General features: G+C 36.0%; 1 protein-coding gene across 1 annotated transcript in view; it reads left to right on the top strand.

Annotated features, from left to right (window-relative positions):
* LOC310897290 (uncharacterized protein) overlaps positions 1-17,730 on the top strand; it is a 65,458-nt gene extending 47,728 nt beyond the window's left edge. The window contains exons 7-12 of the mRNA XM_083830728.1: positions 7,874-7,944; positions 10,153-10,283; positions 14,143-14,260; positions 15,462-15,674; positions 15,755-15,869; positions 15,961-17,730. Coding sequence (XP_083686854.1) covers positions 7,874-7,944; positions 10,153-10,267 — 186 coding nt within the window. The 3' untranslated portion in view covers positions 10,268-10,283; positions 14,143-14,260; positions 15,462-15,674; positions 15,755-15,869; positions 15,961-17,730. The remainder of the gene's footprint in view (positions 1-7,873; positions 7,945-10,152; positions 10,284-14,142; positions 14,261-15,461; positions 15,675-15,754; positions 15,870-15,960) is intronic.
* The last annotated feature ends 4,852 nt before the right edge of the window (positions 17,731-22,582 follow it).

Here is a 22,582-nt window from a genome sequence, read left to right on the forward strand (position 1 = left end):
CAACTTCAGATGACGTTCAAGATAAGTACTACATTCTACCTTTAATCTTTCAAATACAATTAAATCTTTATATACTACTGCTTTCATAGCAATATTTTCCTGAAAACTCTTTCACTTTTTCCTCTGTCAAGATGAGCTAAGGTTACTACCTTATCTGCTTTTCCTTAATAATGGAATGTACGATTTGACACAGTGAAGTATAAAATAGATTTAAAGTTTTATAACACAACAAATTTTCTGTGTCATAACCACAATTACGCTCAAAGAAGTTGTGAACTGGAGTGCCAGAGTACTACCATATAGTCACATATTTTTAACTCCAGCAGCTGAGTTTGCATGTAACTCGAAGATCAAGAAGAAAACTGAATGTACTGTGAAGATACATCTGTGCCACAAAATGAAAACTTTCCTCAGCTTGCTTTCTGCAAGCTTAAATTTTTCCATATGAATTGTACAAAGGATAGTTGTAGCAACTCAATGTAATTTGTCTCTTCTTTTCAAAAAAATGAGTCATGAATTGTAAAGAAGGAATCATGCATTACATTTTTAGAAATATTTTTGATATTACTGCTATTTAGTATTTTTCCTTGCTAAATGCCTGTGTAATAAGATTGTAAATTATAATCTAGGCTAAGTGAAATTACAGCTGTAGACTAAACAGAATTTTCAGTTACTACAGAATGCAGATTCTTCATTACCTAAAGATGGTCTTTCAGAAGAAACACAGCTTTTTGATGGTTACTAGCTTTTCCTTAATTTCCAGATATCTTGGAAAGTTTTCTAGTACCTGATCCCAAAGTTTAGAAAACAGTATACAATCTCTGAAACTATCGTGAGGAGGTCCTAAAAAGGATGAGATTAAAAAATAAATGGTGCTCTTCACCCTTCACATTTCCTTTTATACCCTCAAGTATGTACTTGGCTCTTTTTTTCAAATGTTTCTCCAAGTGGTGTTCATTTTAAGTCCTGTAAACTGAGACAGCCACAGAATCTTTTCCTTTCACCACCTGTAGTTTAAGGAATAATGAAAAATAACTGAAGAGGAAAAACTGATAGAGCTCTGTGAAGCTATTTTGCAACTGTTGAGCATTGCTCCATCAATGAGACTGTCAATATCCTGGATGATGTTAGAGAGAGTTATAATTAAAGTCACAGTCAGGATCCTTAATGCCAGTGTTAAGGAATGAGTGAGAATAGGTACTAGCTGCCTTGAGGTGCAAAGTAAAGCATTGTGTTGTGATAATTGTGGACAGCTTTCATAGCTCTTTCCTCTCTGAAAATAATGCCATATAAACACATTTGGAGAGCTACGTGAAAGTGTGATTGCAAAAATAATAGTTAACTTCTGTTTAGCAAAATTGGTGATATCAGCAATAACTCAGGATCTTGACTTCACCTGGACTACAAGAGTAAATGCATTCGGAAAATCACCAGAATTATGCTTAATAATTGCTCATTGCTATGTCTTCTTTATTAGTGGAGCCCACAACTAGGGAGATTAAAGCCAAAAGAGTGATGTTAACTATGTTGTAGGCACAGGGTAGTGGGTTTGATAAGCTTAGTTTTACTCTAAAGAGCTCATACTCTAAGAAACGTTTACAGGAATCTCTTAGAAAAATGTTCCTTTCTAATAACCACTAAGGTGTAAGGGTAACTATGCCCATGAGACACCTACATAGATAATATTTAATTAGATTTAGTAGCCATTTTTCTAGTGAATTGAAATCAATGTATGCCATCTTTATTTTTCTTGAAATAATTAGTGCTTTGTTTATACAGCTTTTCTGTAAATACCAGTTTATAAACGAGACAAAAGTTGGATGTAGCATTCAAGCTCTGTCTGGACGTGACAGGAACTATTTTCCAAAGGTCTCAAAAGTTTTCAAAGAATCTTTTGATTGAACAACGCCAAAATATTTTCAGGACTTATCATTGTACAGATTTCTGCCTACTAGGACCAAACTGAATCAAAACAGTACTGTTTGGTTTTTGAAGGCTGATATAATAGAGTTGTCAAAAATGGAAATAGAACAGGCATCTGGGAATGTGATTGCATCTGGACTTGCTTTTTTTTAAAGATGCTGGAAATGAAAAGTTGAGTCCAATGAATGGGAAAATTCTCAGTAACTTCTGTAAGTTTTGAATGAAGATCTAGATTCAAGTTTACTTTTCTGTAGACACAATAACATTTTCACTGCATTAAAAAAAATATCCTTAGTAGGCCATGGTAATATATTTACGCTTTGAACAAGAAAATAAAATGCCATTTCTTGAAACTTAGCTGTGCTCAGTGTGTGTTTCAGCTTTCCTCAGGTTTATAACAGTGGGTTCCTAAAAAAAAAAAAAAAAAAAAAAAAAGGAGCCAGCTGGGCATATTAGAAGAATTACAGAATTACAGGGAAAGTCGCACTGAGGAATCTGCTGGGCAAAGAACTTTGCTTCTCTTCCACTTGTCTGCATCTTCATTCTTTGATTTAAACTAACAGGTGAACTAGCCCTAACATATTAATATAATCATTGGGATAAATAACAGAAAAACACAAAATAAGCTCTGCCCTTTCAGGAAAAAAATAATATATTGAAATACTTCATGTTGCACTGATTTTTTGAAAGCAGCACACTATACATGCTGTGTTTTATACTTAAAAGTTAGAAGAGAACAGTGAAAGGGGAGTAAAGCTTTAAAAGCTGTTTGAGTGACGGGCTAAATTTTGAGTTCTATGACATTGTTTTTGTAATTATATAAAAGATTTATTATAAAAGTAAATGGTATATAACCTTTGCTCAAAATGACATAGGCACTAATCCCTATGAGTTAGGTGCCCTTGTAGTGCTGGTGATGTGTTGTCCAGATTTGACAGGGTTGTCTGCTACACCCATGTTACTTTCTCTTTGCTGAAGCCTGTGCCAACTCTGGATGCTTTCGTGGCTTTTTTTTTTTTTTAACAGACTTACTAAATAAATGGAAATGATGTTAGAAAACTTTAAGTGAAACTTAAGGGTATCTTCTTGTTGTGATAGCTGTGCCATAGCTGTAGCTGAACAGCAAATCATCTCCTGGATTGCTTGTTTAGAAGAAGGGAACGTGCCTTTACATTTGCTGTTTCTCTGTTTAAATGTCATGTGTAGTGTCTCAGAGTTCAGGAAAAAAATATTTTTTGGACACTAATTCTGTAGATATTTTTTCAGAGAGGTTGCTCAGAGTGTGCAGAAGGTTATTAAGAATGTCTTGTAAAACTCTTTTTCTTACTGGTTCAGCTTTGTTTGCAGCACGTTTCTCTCTAATCACCTAGGTGAGTTCCAACTGCCCCAGACCCTGGAGTTTTTATTCTTCCAAAGTTAACTTCTGTTTATGTTGCTCCCACAAGCAATATCCTATCTGCAGTCCTGCTGCAGACTGACTCCTGTTTTCTATTAATTTAGTCAGTCCTTTCACTGACCTTCTAGATAAATGTCAGGCAATGCTCTTCTTGTGCTGGATTGCTTGCTTGTTCCCTTTTACTTAAGGAGACTTCCTTGTTCAGTTTTATAGTTTACTCCTTTTGATCAGTTTTCGTATTTTAATTAGTGAGTGAATTGCTCTTAACACGTTGCTTCTGGCACTTGGCTACTTTGTGCCATTACTAATGGGTCTGTGAAAATACTGATTTTAATTTCCACTGTAAAACCAAAAGAGTTGTTAAAAAAAAAAAGAAAAAGTCAAAAGATATTTGTTGATTTCATCTTTTTGAAGGAAGGCCATGAGATAAGGCACTTAATTTAATATGAAGTGTTCCATTTAACTTGAAAAGCAAATAAAATGGGTCTTGATTTGCCAGCCTTCTAGAGGAAGAGAAGGTTATAATTCTTTGGTCTAACAGCTAAAGCAGTCACATTATTTCTGGGAAACTCAGGTACCAAAATATTTTGTTGAGTTAAATGTTTTAAAGACTGTTCTAAAACAACACCGTCAGTCCTGTCTATTGGAAATGCTACTCTTTGAATGGGCCATAGCATGTGTATAGAGTAAAAGGGGGAACTTAAGTGAGATGAATAGAAATGTAATAGAGACAATTTTGGCTCATATTGCCTCAGATATTTTTAGATAGTGTGTATATGTAAGCATACATATATATATATATCTGTGTACAAACATAGATAAAGACATATGCACTTACAGTTACTTCTATGTTGCATGATAAGTAACATTTTATGACGATTCATGTGAAAGAAGAGAAGGAAAATCAAGTCCCCCTCTTCTGAAGTCAGAATTGCTGACAGCTTGGGAATGCTACTCAAAGTCTTTCCAAGGTGGGAGATGTAGGAGCTGACATCTGCACTCATACTGAGTGCTTTGATAAAGAACCTTTTGTAAAAGTGAGAGAACCATTCTTATGCTTTTTAAAGTCAGGGGGGAAAAAAAAACGCATTTTCAAATAAAGCCATGTCAATACTGCTGCACTGGAACATATCCTCAGTTACTTGGAAGGAACAAGAAGAGCTGCCACATTCTTTGTCTTTCATTTATTTATTTATTTAAATTTCATCTTAATCATTTTCCCTATTGCTTATTTTGGGAGTCATTTGCTGACCAGTCTTTACACACTCTATTTGTCCTCACCCACTACACTTGAGTTCCCACTGTTTCATCCTATTGTAACCACTCCTGTCTGAGTTTTTAAAGATCTTTTCTGATGGGAAAATCTTAGGTCCCTTGTTTTCTTTCCACTTTTCCTGATCTCCACTGTTTCTGTCTTTTAAGTTTCTTACTTTTAAGCATCCCTCCTGTAAATCTTCCTTCTGATTTGTTTTCAGAGGTTTCATCATCTTCTCTATCTTTAAAACTAAGAGAGTTATTTAGTAACTGCTCTTTGTACCTTCTTCTAGGTTTAAAATGATTTCCTGAAACATGGGACTAATTGCTTGCTTTCAATGTACCCGAACTAGAATGTTTCCTTTAACTGCAAGGTATTACAAATGAGCACTAACACTAGAAAATGAGTCATTAATTTTGCCATTATCATACTACTCTTTCAAATTTTTCTCTTTAGACACAGAATCTTTAGACTTGTGTGTATGAATATTGCAAGTGCCTCACATATAGTGAGAACTAACAGAATGGCATTAGTAGTTTGTAGTCACTGAACCTGTGCAGTTCAGTGTAATTTACCACTGTTGTTATATAATACCATTGAGTAGACTGGGAAATCTAGGAAGCAGAGTTTGCAGTAACATCTGGAAATATTACCCAACTTACATTACTTCTGTGAGCATGTGTTCATATAACTTCTGTGACAAGTAGTTCCAAAAAAGTACTGTACTGCCTAACAGTACCGGGTGATGGTTTGCTGACTAACAGGTGAATTTAAGAGAAATCTAACTGCCCTGCTATCTTTCTGGAGAAGAAATTGCCGTGATATTAGTTTTGCAAACACCATGAAAACAGAATATGCTCTGAATGAAATTACTACAGCAATTCATGACTCAGTTTTGCTTTTGAGGCAATGAACTACAGCAGCAGCACTGCAAGGTTACCAGAGGCACAATGCCTGATAAATTTCCAAGAAAATCAGACTGGAGATGTATGCTCTGAGGATGGTGCTCTGAAATTTGAAAGGTCTTGATTCAGTTTCTGGCTCTGCTACCGATTTATTCTAGTCATATCACCCGCATCTTGCTGTGCCTCAGTTCTCCATCTGTAAAAAAGAGATAACTTTTTCCAGCTTCGAGAAGGGTTTGTGAAAATCAGTTCATTAATGTTTGAAAGGTGCAGTGCTGGAGAGAGTATCACTGTCTAACAGGTTGGAATTACAGCCTCAGAAGTACCTCCTGAAGCTTGAGAAGGGGATGAAATTTTTGGGAAAAAATGCCCTGTTTTCTCTTTCCCATGTTGGTGAGAATATCTGCAGTCTTTCCACCTCAGAGAGAGCATAGGCTGGGGAGTACTTACAGTGAAGGGAATTGTCAGAACATTTACTTGAAGACTAGATATGAAAGGAATAATCTTTCCCATTTTCTTAGTCTTGATTCTATGAAGATTATGCTCTGATTTTGCTATTGAGACTTTTTGATATACAGAAATAAATGACTGTTGGAAGTTTATCTGCTATCCCTCATCTCCCCCCCATTTGTTTATCCCTGGAAGAATGCAGCAAATGTTGCATTAACAAACAAACAAATGAAAAAAATTCGCTTCCCTAGCACTATTTAAATAATTTTTAAATGACAGCATTTTTAGGAACTGTAAAACTGTGGAGAACAACAAGATTAATTAAATTAATATTATCTGGGCATGATGGCTCTAATATACCATATGCCCTGTTTTACATGCATAAATGACTAAGCAAAATATTACATCTATTATCTGTTTTTATGTTCCAAAGATGAATTTCCAAATCCCCCTTCTCTGTTTTAGTCCTTTGCCCTCAAAAGCAGATAAAAATACTTGATGTAATTTATCAGAAAAATCCATCCAGATGGAGTGTGAGGGATTGTAGGTCATGGACATTTGTGGTGCTTTATGACAGTGATTTTATACAAAGTAGTATCAAAAAATTTCTGACTTGTATTTGTCCAAAAAATGCCAGTGAGCAATGAGGTCTTTCAGTGCAGTATTTTTTCAAACTTCCCACTTAAACAATGCAAAAAATGCCAGGTAACTGTAGAGATGAACATGAATAGATTTTGACCAAAGTGTTAATTAGTTTGAAGAGAAAATTACTAGTAGAATGCCAGCACATGTGTTTTCAATGTTAGCTAGCAACTTCTCTGGAAATATTCCCTATTTTCCCTTCTAAAAGAAGTCCCCAGATACCCATTTTTCAAAATGTATGGATTTTGCATCTGTGGTTCCAAGAGAAATTACTTTAAGGAAATATAGTAAGAAGAAAATTCATTGTTATAGTTCTTAAATTCCTTGCTTTCTGTAAAAAATCTTCATAAACTATTATATAAAGAGTCATGTGCGAAGGTTGGAGAACATCTCCTGTCTATTTCATTAATCACCTAGAGGAATAAATTCTCCCAGAACATCAGTCTCCAGACCTTGAAAATGCAGTTCTGCATATAATTCTTAACTCCCCATTCATTAATAAAATATCAGTGTCTGCTGCTCATATTAGATGACAAGATAAATATCTATCAGCTACATTTCTTCCTCCTTTTTTCCCTTAACTTTAACTTTTCTCTAAAATGGTTTAATTAAAATCAATGGGAATAGTTGCAGAATGAGGTGCAATTCAATGTGATGTGAGAACTGGAGTTGATATAATAAGGGATAAAGGGATATCATAAGAACAAGCAACTTTTCTGTCCACCAGTGCACCAGAAAGCAAAAAGGCTGAAGAGCTGTACTGTGTTCCCCTTGCTTCTCTCTTCTGTAGCCACTAATCAATCTTTGTAAAAGTAAACATAATGAAATCATGTTGGAAATAATGCAGTATGGGATCCTTTCTCTGCAGCCTGGCTTCTTTTCAACACATAATTTGGCCACTTCCTATTGGGTGGGAGACAGGCAAGAACTCCATGTTTTCTTAGGAAAACAGAACAAAGACCCTGATGTTATATTTCTTCAGTTGACTTTTGTGTTGTGTATGTATTTCTCTGTTTTTATAACCGTTGCTAGTTACTCTCTTTAAAGTAAAAAAGAAGTAAAGTTTAGTCAAAAAAAAAAAAAAAGCTGTTACCAAGGTCTTACACAAACTACGTTAGACAATGAGGAAATGGTGTTTCTTAGATATAAAAATGGAATGTATTTGACATATATACATGTATATGTTACAGATATATAACTCCACAGAAAATATCAATTATTTGTTCACAGATGAAAGTTCAATATGAAACTCTAACATGGTGTCATAAAGCCTCCTCACTGGGGAAAATTGGTTTCATTTAGGTTCCAGGCAGAGGCATACACATGGGACCAGAACCACTGCCTAGAGAAGAGCAGGAGGAGCAGCCCCCCAGGTACTGTGAGAGCTATACTGAGGGCACAGTATGCAGCTCATCCAGTAACAGAGGACCTTGGCATCTATGAAGCCTACAGCATAGTCTTATAAAAAGGATGCCAGTTCTTGCTCTCAGCCAAGTGCTAAAATGAAATCCTTGTCAACAAAAGCATCACCTTATTATACAAAGGTAACAGAAATGTGTTAAATAGATCATGCCCATAAAGTGTCTTAAGTATTCATATGTTGCTCAGTTATCTATCTCTCTGTGCACCTGGGTCTCAAAGATGCAGTCAGAATTTATTTAACTCTAAACAAGTATCTAGCTAGTGCCCCAGTACCTGGAGATCATAAACAAGGCATATACTGCATATCTTTCCTGCTGTTCCATCTAATTTAGTAAAAATATTTGGAGAAGGTTAACTAGCTTGGGCCTTAGACAAGTCACAGCTAGAGTAGGGGCCTGTGGTGATAATCTTTCTCCTTACTTCCTCCTCAAATTCAACAGACCTGCTATTTGCATACTCAGTTTGGCTTGGCATTTTCTTCCATCAGACGTTTTGATCTGAAGTCCCCATGGAAAAGCTTTAAATGAAATGTAAAGGACTGGACACTACAAATCTTCTAAATGGAAAGTGTAATTGTAGCTAGATAAGAAAGAGGAAAAGAGAGTGTAATTCATTAGCTTAACAGGTTATGATGCCTACATGTGTTTTGAATATACAACCCAATGACTTGTGCCTGTCATTTTATTTATTTATTTTTCCTTAGGCACAATAGCTATATTTTTCTTTTGTCAATAGATGACCTTTACTTAATAGACATTGCTCTATTTCCTGTGTCTTTAAAGAGTCTCCAACTTAACCATTTACATACAGACCTGCAAAATAAAGAAGATAAAAAAAAAAAAAAGACAAATCAATCTTTCTTCTCTAAACCTTGATCAGTTGCTCTTGCATTTTGACAAATGAAGCTTCTACTGAACTTGGATGTATGTTGGTTGAACGTGTCCTAAATGGTAAAGATGTAGAAAACTAGGGAAGCAAATGTGCCTACTGAAAGGTTCCTGCTCACTCACTTTTGTCAGTTAAAAGTAACATCCGTTAATGTTCATTTACATTAATATTAGCCTACCTAAGTGGACTGTTTGGGAATAATATGTTGGAGTGTACAAGTCTGAAAGTGAGCTATTGTGTTTCACTGATGATCTGTGAAGAATTATGTCGAGTATTTAGATTAGCTCACTTGCCTAGAAGTCCGCTTGAAGTTCTAAACTCACCTTTTCTTCATTTTTAATTCATTATAATGGCTTAATCCATCTACTTGAGATTTCAATAAATGAGCTTCTCAAGCATCTATTTTGAGACCATGTCATTTATTATTTACATGTTCCCTATTGAACAAGTTATAAGCAAAGTATTTTTTCCAGTTCAATTTTTTTTATATTAATGAGTTATCACTTAGAGATTTTTTAAAAGTTACTCATGCAAATGTGGTTGTTTCTACTTTTTTTCACCATTAGTTTTTTTTTTTTTCTAAAATATAATATAATAGAAACTGTCATTCCTTTCCACTGAAACATTTTCCAGAGGATAAAATTCATTTCATCCACCTAAAAAATGTGTAATATAACATTTCAAACTTCTGACAGTTTGGAAATTTATCCACAATACATTATAAACGTCATTTTGCTCTGTGAATAACATCCCAGCACATTCACCTTCAGTTATAACCTTCGCCTGGCAGGAATACATAGCATCAATCCCTAAGGAGAAAGATGACTCCACAAAATAGGGTCTGAGGGCAGAGGATGGGTATCTTCCCGAAGGTTAACCACAAACAGAAACCCTAGGGGAACCCATTCTAGATATGTGTGCTGTTGGTGTGGCACTGAACTTGATGGACAGTTTTCACAGAAAACCACATTAAAGATGGGGAGGGGAAACCACTGCTGAAAACAATGGTCTTTCACCGGTAATCTGATGCAGATATGACAGAAGCAAGTTACTGTGTGAGCAAAGAGGCACAGAGATATCTGTTCCAGGCTGGACTCCTGTGTTGCTGTGCCTTTATGGGAGCTGCTGGTGGGGGATTCTGGTGGTGCAGGGTCTGTTACCCTATGAGGTGGGTGTGGGGATTATCTGGGCAAGGATTTGTTCAGGCTGCTCAGGGAGGTGTGGCACTAAGTTTTGGTGAATATATCTCTGTCTCTGTCACACTTTGCTAGAGCTGGACAATGTAAGTGCAACTGCTGGTTTCTGGGTGATCTCTATGCCACTGAGGAGGAAGGAGTAGAGCTTTCTGCTGTTTTTAAGGCCCACACAACAAATGAAGTTCTGTGACAACATCTGTTAACAGGTATGTCAAAAACAGTATTAACCTTGTAATAGAGGGAAAGAAATAAAAATCCCTGGTAGCAAGAGAAAAGAAGAAATGTGCATTGACTTCAATGGCTTACCAAACACAAGTGGGGCTAAAACAAGTAAGAGTGGTCAGACATAAAGTGGATACTCTGATGAACACCTGTTCCTCAGGTTAAGTGATCCCATTTACTAAAGAGAAGTAGTTTTCTTCATGTATTCACTTCATAGAAAGGTTTATTTACAAAAAGACCTTCTTCATGTTTATGATATAAATAATTGCTAAAAATGCTCAATCACTTATTATATAAGGAATAGATGATACTAAATATAGCTGTACAGTTTAATGTTTATATAATTACCCATCTAATACTTCTGTGTATTTAAGTAATTCTTTCCTCAAAGGGCTTATAAAACATCAATCTGTGAGATCCACGTGAATTTTCTTTGGAATATTTACGAAGTGGTTATTGCAAAACAGTAGGACTTCTAACTGGGTCAGCTGCCTAAGAAAGTCATGGGGAGAGTTTCAGATATTAGGAATTTATGCTAAGTCAATATAGCATCTTGATACTCTAGAAAAGAACAGAATTTGTTTATTTTCTACAAAGTAATATGTTTCTTTGTTATAAACAGTCTGTCAAATCTGGACCTTCCTCAGTCATTCCCAGAAGTTACGCAACTCCTAGAAGAGGAGTTGCAGGGTTAGACATGTTTTGATACAATGTAAAAAGTAATAAAATTTGCTGAAAAGAATAGGAACTTGGTCAGAAAGTCAGGAGCATAGAAAAGATAAATTCCCACCTGTATGAGTTGACAGTGAAGAGGGCATTACTTAACAGAGTTCAGGGAACACAAGGGCAACACTTACCCTTTGCTGTGAGCAGCCATGCAAATAAACAACTTTTGTTTCCATCCATGGAAGCGGGCTTCTTTTTTTACAGACTTCATGGGTATTCATCTCTGTCTATGACTCATTCATTATAGATATATAAAAAGCTTTAATCATCTAGTGAGGAAAACAAAGTAATGCTGTGTAATTTAAGTGACCAGTCACACATCACAAAAAAGGCAAAGTAAATAGCCAACTTTTTTTTTCTCCTCCCATTTATAGATAACATTTTTAAAACCATGAACCAAACACTTCTGGAAGAAGGAAACAAACTAAAAAGAAAATGCAGATCCATCGGTGCATGAATTAAGAATGGCAAACTGTGCAAAATATTTTGGAATGTTTATGCAAAATTATTCTGGAACAAATAAAGGTCCCCCTAGCAAGTTAAGATGCAAACTGTAAAGTTCCTGAGAGTACACATCCAACTATGTACTAAGTGCTAGCAGACAAAACTAATTTGACTACAGCAATGGGAGGTGCAGTTAGTTAATTAATTAATTAAACTTCTTGCTGTTACATTTGCTAAGTAAAGAAGATGATCAGCTAAACACACCAATTCTTCCCAGTGTTTTTGGTTTGGAATTTGAGATATCTGGGTTCTTGTATTGGAGCAACTCCATTCCAAACATGTCCTTGCCTCCTTACAAGGTGAATTATATCCATACTGAAGGGATTAAAGTCAACTGAGGACAAACTGTGAAACCTGATGTCCTATGATTCACAAGAATTTGTATTAAATTACTTAAAATCTACTGAATAGAATTCTAATCTCTTTGTCCATACTTGCTAACTCAAGAAATGAAGATAATAATAAGACTTCGAGGGCTTAAGAAATCGTACTTCCATGATGCATGGGACTTGGTGCTGGAAAAGGTCTTCTCTCACTGTGTCATTGTGCAGTCACTACACAGTGGGACCTTAGTTTTCTTTTTGACAAGAAAGCAGTAGCCCTATCATTAGGTCAAAACGTTATGCATCTATTTTACCCCAGCAAAACTTGACCCAATTTTAAGATAAAATAACTCTGACAGGTACTCACTACTAGCTACTAATTACAGTTAGTACATGTTACTAAAAGGAATTTGTGATTGAGTATCATACTGTTTCAGTTGTTGCATGATGCCTACAACAGAACAAATTTGTACAAAACTATCACAGCTGAGCTAATTGCCTAGATCACAGCCAATAAAAACTTCTGCTTCTACAGCCTGAACTGTATTTAGCCATTACACCATGGGTATTTGAAAGTGAGGTGCTCCTGCTTCATAGGATTGTGACTGGAGGCTTATGTTTAGCTGTGTCAATATAAGTCAGTCTTACAGCCAGAATGAAGTGCAAAATTCTTCAGATAAACTGCAATGCAGTAATTAAACTCATCTGCCTGAAGCTTAAAGCTGATAGTTTGAGATTTATGCACCTGCAGTGAATTCCTCACAGAATTTCTCTCTCAGTGCTCTGTTATACTCATGGCAGGATCAGATGTAACATGATAGAATGATTTCTGCCTGGTATTATAAGATCTGTTGTTACACAGAGCAAGTGTCTGTTGGGGGCGGGGGGGGGGAGGGGGGAGTACCTTTGCTTTTGTTTGTTTGCTTATTTGATTGTTTTGTTTTTTTGACAGCTGCTAGATACACTGCAATTCTTCATATGGAAAAGTTTCTTAGACACTTGCCTTTGGCTGAGCAGCAAAGAAAAGAACCTTAAAGACAAAGCAGGAAAATGTTAAAATGTTATCCAGGAAAGGAAAAAGGGAACAAACCAACAAACCAAAAATGGTTACAACCTGCATACTAATACTGAATAGGATTTTCTTTTTGTTCTAAAAGTAAAATGAAAATTTGGTGAAAGGAAATTTTCTGTAGCTGTTATGAAACATATTAACCTGAATTTTCCAGGAAAGTGTTCTACCTTCCTTGCAGTAAATGTATCTGAAAAGTGGCTTATTGTTTGAAGCGGTGTTCAGCTCTTCCCAATGAAACTTGAGTCTCTTGTCAGATGTGCTGGATATAAAAGTTATAAAATTAAAAAGGGAAAGGTTGACAGTCATTCTAAATTTCTTCAGGCTCACTTTGATCAGTATGAATGTTAAAGCTATGAGCCTTATGCTCTGTAACATAGAGTCAAATTTATCAGGCATAAAGCGTCAAGGTCTATAAGTTCATAAGGGCAGATCGTAGTTTACTGTAAACAAAGATCTAAGAGACATAAACAAGACCAATATTATTTCTGGGATATGATTAAGTGCCTAGAGCACATTCTACAAGAATATTTAATGAAATCTATTTTCTCCTCCAAAGAATTATGCATATCCATACTTTAGATGTAAACCAATCTTTTATTGGTAAGTCCCAACTATGTTTTCCTGCACTGCAGTTTTGAATACGTTTTGCCTTGCAAAAACAGAGTCCCTGAAACTATAATGCATCTGCAGTTACAGAGACAGATGCTAATAGTAAGGGGGATACTGATTAAATTGTATTATACTGACAATACTAAAAATGTGGTAGAGAGAAATTATTTTTGGAGAAAAATCAATAAAATCACTTACTAAATGGAAAACCAGCAACAAAAGAAGTCTTGTGAAATGATAAGGTAGTTTTATATAGATTTATCACTACCAATTACACAAAAAGCTTTAATTTAGATAGTCAAATATATTCTCTGTCAGATAATGTTAGAATAAGGGAGAATGCCTTTAAACTGAAAGAGGGGAGTTGTAGATTAGAACTTTGGAAGAAATTCTTCCCTCAGAGAGTGGTGGAGCACTGGAACAGGTTGCCCAGATATGGATGCCCCATCCCTGGAAGTGTTCAAGGCCAGGTTGGATAGGGCTCTGAGCAACCTGGTCTAGTGGGAGGTGTCCCTGTCCACGGCAGGGCGTGGGAACTAGATAACCCTTAAGGTCCTTTCCAACCCAAACCATTCTATCATCTTATGATTCTATCATTTGTGCATACAGAAAGATCTGATGGTTCAGGAATGCAAAAAGGAAGACATCACTTTCTCATTCAACTGTCAGAGCACTGCTCATCGTGTCCTCAGTTTTATCTGATTCTCTAAACTCAAGGATAAGTCAGGTAATTCATTTTATAAGGCTTTCAGATTGTTTGCTTTTATGTAGAGACCCTATAAAGCATTTATATGGAGGATTATCTTGTGAGAAGTTATCTTATGAAAACACCCAGAGTATCATCCCTCAGACATAAAACCTCCAAAAGAAATTTGATTTTCTGTCTGCTGAAGAATCTCTGAGTTCATTTCTGATCTGATTAACAGAACAAAATGTTGAAACAAAAGTCAGGATTTCTCGCTGAATTACTTGCAGAATGAGGCAGGAACCCCTCCTGATCATATTAGTATGTATGAGAACAAAGCTGTCAAAAAGAGAAAAAAAGGCCTAAGAAACATATCATGCCACAGCTACAGCTCTTCAGAGACCTCAGCATTTCTGGTAACTTGATTAAATTTCAAAGGCATTTTATATATTTAAAAAGTATATTTTAATAACAATATTTTAATTATTATTAATAATTCCACCTTGGAATGAAAACCTGTTTGAGGTTTGTCCAGAGAGGTTGTGGAGTCTCTTTCTCTGGAGATATTTAAAATCTGCCTGGATGCCATCCTGTGCAATGTGCTCTAGGTGATCCTGCTTGGCAGGGGAGTTGGACTAGATGATCTTCAGAGGCCCCTTCCAACCTCAACTATTCTGTGATTCTGTTTTCAAAATCTTGAAAGCAATGGGTGAGGTAAATACAGACCTGTTGCTTACCAAATCCCACAGTAAAAGAACTAAGGAGTAAGCAATATAATTGTTACAAAACTTACTTAATATAGCTAATATAAAGCAAGGTGTTTTTTCATGGTGAATAATGAACTTCCAAAATTTTTTGACCTGGGGGGAAAAAAAAGGCTGGAAAATGTTATTAGAGTTTCAAAAAGTATTAGGCAGATGGATCATAACCAATATTGAAGGGAATAGGCAGGAATGCATCCTCTGATATCCCTAATAAAACACTTGTGAATGCTGGAGGAGTACAAGAGCAATGGACCATGGGTAGTAGCTGGGGTGTTATCTTTCAGTTTTGTAAAGGACAAGCAGAAAAAGAAATTATATGACTCAGATGCCAGAAATTTACCAATGTTGTTTAAATATCTCAAGTTCTTAATCTATGATTCCATGTAGTATTTCAGTAGTTGGGCTGCTGAACAACAGTGTTTTTTTGTTTCTTTTTTTTTTTTTTTTTTAATTTCCTCTAAAAATGCTTCTTTTCATAGTGTATCATAATGGATAAACAAGGCTCACAAGATTGTTGACAATACTGGAAGTGGCTGGCTCTATTTCTGATAGAAAAGTAGAGGCTGAACCCCTCTCATGGAATGCTCTTCATCATGCTGAGTATTGGTGGCCGCTATAATCCGTATTACTTAGAAGAACTATCAAATCAGGAAAAAAGACATTCTTATAAGGAACTACAAAGAAGTTGCAAGGTAGGATTCTCTAGTGTGTTTTGCACAGCAAGACCAGTCTTAGTTGAAGAAATGAGAGAAACCACGCATGTTAAATCCAGGAAGGGTCAAGAAGAAGGATGCGAGCACTGATATGAACCAACACTCAGTGGCGTACACAGACCAAGAGGAGTCTTATACAGTGGAATTCAGGCATTATGAATATTGGATGATGAGGTATTATAGATTTGTTACCTCTATATATTAAAGAGATCTAACAGAAACTCTTAATTAAAACTTATTTTTGTTCTCTTTGCTTTCCTTCCAGCATTCACAAGCCTGTGCTTTATAGCTCTTCCAGACATTTCACAAGAGTTTCCACGTGGTAAAGGTGGGGTTTCCTCTAAGCAGTAATAAAGGAACCTTAAAACAGGATGATCCTGTCCCTGCGCAAAGGTCTATTACAGAGAAGGCACGTGAATATGCTTCACTGCAGGCCTTTGAACGGTGATGAAACAATTTTACAGTTATTGCTATGGTTTCACAGAAGCTCTTGCTACTGTAGACATAGAAATTTCTCTTTCACCTGAGTTTGAAAAGAGGATGTCAAGGAAGTCATCTCTTTAGCTGTAAATGCACATCCATATTACTGCCAAAACAGTCCTTTGGGTTTCCAGGGATGCCAGACATTATATGTAGCCCAAAGCCAGAGACGCTGCTGACCTCAGGAGTGCTGCCCCCTGTCTCTGCAGTGCTCCACGAGTTTCTCTTCATTTTGGCATTTGAAGGTCTGCGGAAGAATTGAATTTGGAGAGGTGAGGAGGTCAGTCCCAATGGCATTACTGAAAAAGGAATACAGGTTGAAAGCATTAAAGGCACAGGGAAGAAAGCCAAGAATCAACATGTTAGATGATATCTGCTCCTTTTCTAGGCTACAAGCAGAAAATTCATTGCTTTTGATGTAAAATCCACCTGCAGAAACTGAAGAGAGATTTTTCTTTAAGGAAAATAGCAAACCCTGCCTCCTATCTCCGTTGTTGTGACATACACCCAGATTAGATCAACGGGAGCCGTATAGTTTCAATGGAATAATTAGGTTTTTTGCAGGTATTGAAATGAGTCTGAATTTTCTCTACAGATTTTTCTTTTGTTATCATTGCAGACTTTTTTTTTTTAAATGAAAACAGCATTATTTAAAGTATTTTTGTCTTTTCCCTTTAACCTTACATTCTTCACAATTTTTTTGTTTGTTTGTTTTCCTACAGATGGGGATTTCATTATTAAAGATTAGGATGAAGCAGCAGTAACACAGAAATTAAGAAACAATGATAATGTTGCTGTAAAACTGCCTTTAGTGTTACAAATAAAGAATAAGAGAAATAGCAAAAGATAGGCAGATCTATCCCAATTATCATTTATTTCCTGTATTCTATTTACTGTTAAGAGCTCTTTCAAAGCAATGGTAAAATGATTAACATATTTCCACTTCTTACTAAAAAATTATCTTTATTTATTTATTTAGTAGCAAGATGAAGACTCTTTTGATCTATTCATGGCTAGTGTTAAAACTGGCAAAGATACTTACTGTGGAAAAAGTTTTATGATAATTATATCACAGAATAATAATAATAATAAAAAAAAATCTCGTACACACTTTTGCACAGAAGCAGAAATATGTATGTTCATATCAAATCTCTCTTAAACATGCTGCTCTGAAAATAAAACGTTACCCATGTTCCAGTCTAATGCCTGTTTAATGCACAGAATGCATCCAAGCCTATTCAGGCAAGAGTTTATAATATGCTGCACTGAAAAATACAATGCTAACAAAATTATATCTGGGAAGCTATTGACTTTTCTTCATTATCCAGGTTTTAATTGACCAAATATAAAAGCTGGCCAAGAACCCCATTTCATACAATTCAGTTGTGCCTGACACTGGTCTCTGTGAGAAAAAACCTGGATCCAAACAGCCCAAACCTGCCAGCTCCTATTTGTCATTTTTTAAATTTGAAAACATTACTTCTGAAATCATATAAGTCAAACAGTTGCATAGTCAAATGATTTATTCCACTTACTCTGTCACTGAACTGTCATTTCTATTCAAATGCAAAAGAAATTAAGTCTCTTCCTTTAGTAGCATTTCTGTGTTTATTTTTCCTGGTAAAAATAGGTGTTACTTTTAATTCAGGTTGTTTAAAACTTTCAGACAGTAGTTGTGATTAAAAGTTTCCCTGCTAGACTGATTTTACCTTCATTACCTGGTATTCTTTCCCATGAAAGAAACAATATCATCTGGTTTTACTTCACTGTATATGTATTGAATAGATTTTTCTTTGTTTGTTTTTTTTTTTTTTTGTCCCCCACCCCTCCAAAAAAAAAAAACAAACACAGAGCACACCTATGTATTATAGAAGCATGTGTGACAGCTTGAAAATTGTTCTTAGGGCTGCTTCTGGACCAGACTTCGAAGAGTTCCTAACATAAGTGACATCTGTTCACTGAATAGAGTCACTTGCTGGTTAATTTTCACTTACATCTTCCTTTAAATGGCTGCTCGCCAGTCCTCTGTTCACAATCCACATTTTTTTGATCTGTCTCCTGCATGTCTGGCTCTGTTGCTGCCTTTACATCCTTGATGGCTGCACCTTTTCCAGCTCCAGACACCACAGCACTCTCTCTGGGGAGAGGAACCTGTGAATGTCAGCTTGTTTCTTCAACTCTAGAGAAGTTGAGGGGGGAGTTTCCTGGCATCAAAATATTCGGTCATACATACAACTTGATGAAAAGGAACTATGACAGGAAGGAAAGAAAAGGAAGAAAGCAAGCAAGCAAGCAAGCCTGGCCCTAGCCTGCAGCCCAGCCTCTCTCATCTGGATGAGAAGAATCCAAGGGTCTCCTTTGCATAACAAGCAGCTAATGATGTGTGTCTTGCTGTTTCTTTTCATGCCTTGGTATATGTACATTATCACTCAGAAGTGAAAGTGATGTCAAAGGACAACAGTCCAGGAGTTTCCATACCATCATCTTAATATAAGACCAGTAAATTGCAAAGGAGAAGAAAAACAGAGAAATTACAGATGCGTAAAATATAATAGGAAAGGTTTTAAACAACTGCTTTTGAATGAGTGGACAAAATGCTTAACGGTAAGCAGAACATTTTGCATTTATTTCAGGAATATTTGGCAATAAAACGTAACGCAGGCAAAATGAAATGCTGATGGTTGTTCTACTCTGTGAAATTTTCATCTTAAAGATCTTGGTAATATTTTTGAGAGGAACATAAAGGATTTTCCCAAAACTGTGTGCTTGTTTGGTAACCCAACTCTTCCCAGAGACAGTGTTCTGCTTTCATTTGATGATTTATGACAACTTCTCTGCACATGATTTTGAGTAAATCACTAGCCAGCACTATGATATACTGCAGTGTCATATGCCCAAGAGGCAGAGAAGACAGGAGACTATGAAATATCAGTGCATATTGATAATTGGATATTGAAAATTAAAGGGATATGCATTGTTTGGGGTTCTTCAGGAAAAATTTGCATCCCAGAGAATGTGTGATATTGCCTGTCACTGTCCCTCCTTCAACAATGCCAAGAGGATTAGGAAGCACTGGAGAAAGAATATACCTGATTGATAGAAACCTTTTTGAAACTGTATCAAAAGGAGGAATCTTTTGATGCTAATCTTGTCAGTGAACCTATCTTTATCTTCTGTACCAAAAAGAAAACAAAAAGCTGAAAAATGTCTACATAAATCAGAACTACTTCTTTAGAGTAGTTTAAGATGAGGCTTTTCAAGTTTCACTCTTATGGATTCATCAGGAAATTCAAGGCAAATAAGAACATTCTTAACCAAAATTTGGCACACCAAAATTTATCCCTTAGAGAAAGACATTTCTCATGTGAACAGATCTCGAAAATCCTCTTTGAGATCCATGAGCCAGACTTTTTACTTCCACAAGAAGGTCTGGTTTTAAGTTATGGCTGAAGTTAAGGAAAGGTTTTACTGGTGTGGATTTACCAATGCAACTTCATGTTTACCTTGGGTATTTTTTTTTCTTTTTTTCCTCTTTCTCCTTTTTTTTTTTTTTTTAATCCACATATCCTAACTTTCAGCTGATTAAAATATAAAGAAGACATATGACACAGAAAATTTTGTTTCTCAGAGAATTGATTTCAGATTGTGGAAACTGCAGATGAAAATCCCTGTCACTAAACCTGTGTGAAAGGAAATTCAGGCATCAAAATCCAAAGCAGAGTTGTCCACACTCATGTTAATTGATCTCTCATTATGGATCTGAAGATGTAAAATATATTTTCTACTTCTAGTCAAGGAAATTCCATGTTAAATCTGCTGAAGTAGCAACTTGAAAAGTGGGGTTTCTGAATGACCACATGGTATGGACGGAGGCAGGACCCAAAGCTAATTCCAAAACCTTGGAAGAATCCAAAAGGTAACATGACTGCACTATAGTGCTTTCACTAAATAGCTACCGTGAGAAGCTTACAGTCCTAACCTGGCTGTGGTGTAACAAGCCAAATAGATAACCAAAGAGAAAGAAAGGTACTGATAACATTACTGGGAAAATTATTCCATAGACTTCTTGTGTAGTAATTAAAAAAACTAACAATTCCCTATCTCAATTGCCATTCCTTCAGAAGGAAGATATCAACATTGCATGTTATTTACATTTTATATGAACTACCGTAGTTGTAATTACTATACTGGTGATCTAGAAAGTACTGCAATTGTTAATCAGTGACCACTTTCTTTTTCACCATCTCAACTTTGAAGTTGTTTTACATATGTGACATCTGTCTCCCAGCTGCTTTCTTAGAGAAGTCATTAAGATTTGCCACTGACTTCAGGGGCTAAGAGCTGGCTTTTACTTCATTTAAAGCTCTGTATACAGCTGTAATATTCTTTCTTATGGTTACTACAGTGAATTATAAATAGTTGAAGTTTCTAATCTGGGAAAGAAGTGTTATTGGGGAACAAAATCTGTGGATTTTGAACAGATGAGCAAAAAATACAGCACGCAAAGAGCAGAGTGAAAAGTTTACTTCTCTGAAGAAATTTTATTTAATTCAAATACTCTGAAGTTTACAAAAAGAGAATGTAAAGGATTGTGTCTATAACTGCAGCTTCCAGAGCAGACCAGTGCTCCAACCGTTCCTTCTCTTTTCTCTAGGGGAAGAATGGCTGTTAGTAGCCCTTAACAGCAGGCTGTCAAATGGCTCCTTTGTCAGGGACAAAGAATGTAAGCAAATAGGAAAGAATTCTGCCCCTGCCCCCTGCTGGCAATACTTCCAGCTTCTTGAAACCTGTTCTTTACCTTAAAACCTAGTAGTGGTCTTCAAGGTGAATCTAGTTATTGCCCTGAAATATGGGTCCCCATTAAGTCAATGAATTAGCCTAATTTGCAGCTGCAAAAATTGTACCAAATGTATTTAGACAAAGTTATTCAAGGAAGAAAACTTTGCAAAAAATATTAAGTCTTTTGCTGTTGTTGTTACTATTTTAGCGGATGACATTGAGCAGTAGCAGATATCATATGGGCCTGTCAAAAGAGAGGGGGAAGAAGGGTTATGGCAGTAGCTTGGCACCAAAGTATGAATTATGAGTTACAGAGAAAAATATATGAGCTTTCAATTGTTTTCTGCTGGTAACTCAACATTTTCTACGGAATGAAAAAACTGTTTTCTGAGTCATTCTAACAAGAATGTTTACTGTTACAGAGTCATTGCATGATTTGAAAATGAATAGCCAGGAACTTTTCCCTGTGATTAGTTGTGAATATGAAGGATAAAAAGAAATTGTCTTGGAACTACTTCAAATATAAGCTGTCACCACCACAATGATGAGAGTCAAGTTCCCATTTCTGAAGGTTATATAACAGTTGCAAATGTGTTTTCATTTTGTCTTGTTATAGGAAAAGGCCTTCTGGGACCAAGGCATTCATTCTCATTCTTTCTGGTTAAGTTACTACACGCAGCTGAAAGAAAGAGCAAGGAAATGGATTTTGATAGCAAAGAATATCTTTGGGGATTCTGCTCCAATCACATTTGTAGGCTGCTAATACAATGTTAATTGCTTAAATTCCTACCTGAAATCTTTATAAATTCCACCTCTTGCCTTGACTGTTATCAAGCAGTAATGAGCTGATCCAGAGCTCTCTGAAGTCACCAAAAAAATAAAAATAAAAATCAGTAATGAGGTGATTACCTCTGGGAGAATAATTTGTGGGCTGCAAATTGAATGGGAAGTGACAGTTGCAAGTATTTGAGTTGGGTCGTATAGTCATTATTGAGCGTGCTTGTCACGTTGTTTGTTTCCATTCTGTTATTGTGCTGTAGTGTAAATATCCATGAAAACAATGGCAAATTTCAGATTGTTATTAGTCTAATAAGTGATTGAAACACAGCTTCTGCAAGCATTCTTGCCATCTCTCATTTCCTAAAATACAAGAAGAAAACAAGAAGAAAGGCAAGTATACTTGTCTTGCAGATTTGTTTACAAGTTAGAATTTCAGTATCTGTGGAATCCAATTGCAGTGCTCCATTGTTTGCTGACAGTGTTTTCTTATCAAGCCAAGCCAGTTGAATTATTAGCGACAGGCATGGCAGGGCCCTGTGGACCAGGAAATTGATGCCAGCTAGTATTAGCAGTGCTACCTATGAGGAGAGTTTACTGACAAATTCAACAATGAAGAAAAAGAGAGCAAAATGAGAAAAATAATCTAAAACTAAGAACTGCATTAAAACGTTGTAGTGAAACCAAGAATAATGAGCAATGACCTGTGGAAAGCTAGGGTTAGTTACAGCAGATTTTCATATTTGTGTCAGATCAGGCTGGTTTCATGTTATTTTAAATATATATAAAACACATGCTGTATCACAAAACACTGTCTTTCATGTACTGTAACTATGTGTTGTGACCATCTG

This window comes from Anser anser (assembly GCF_964211835.1).
Source record: "Anser anser genome assembly, chromosome: 3".
NCBI classification, from domain to species: Eukaryota; Metazoa; Chordata; class Aves; order Anseriformes; family Anatidae; genus Anser; species Anser anser.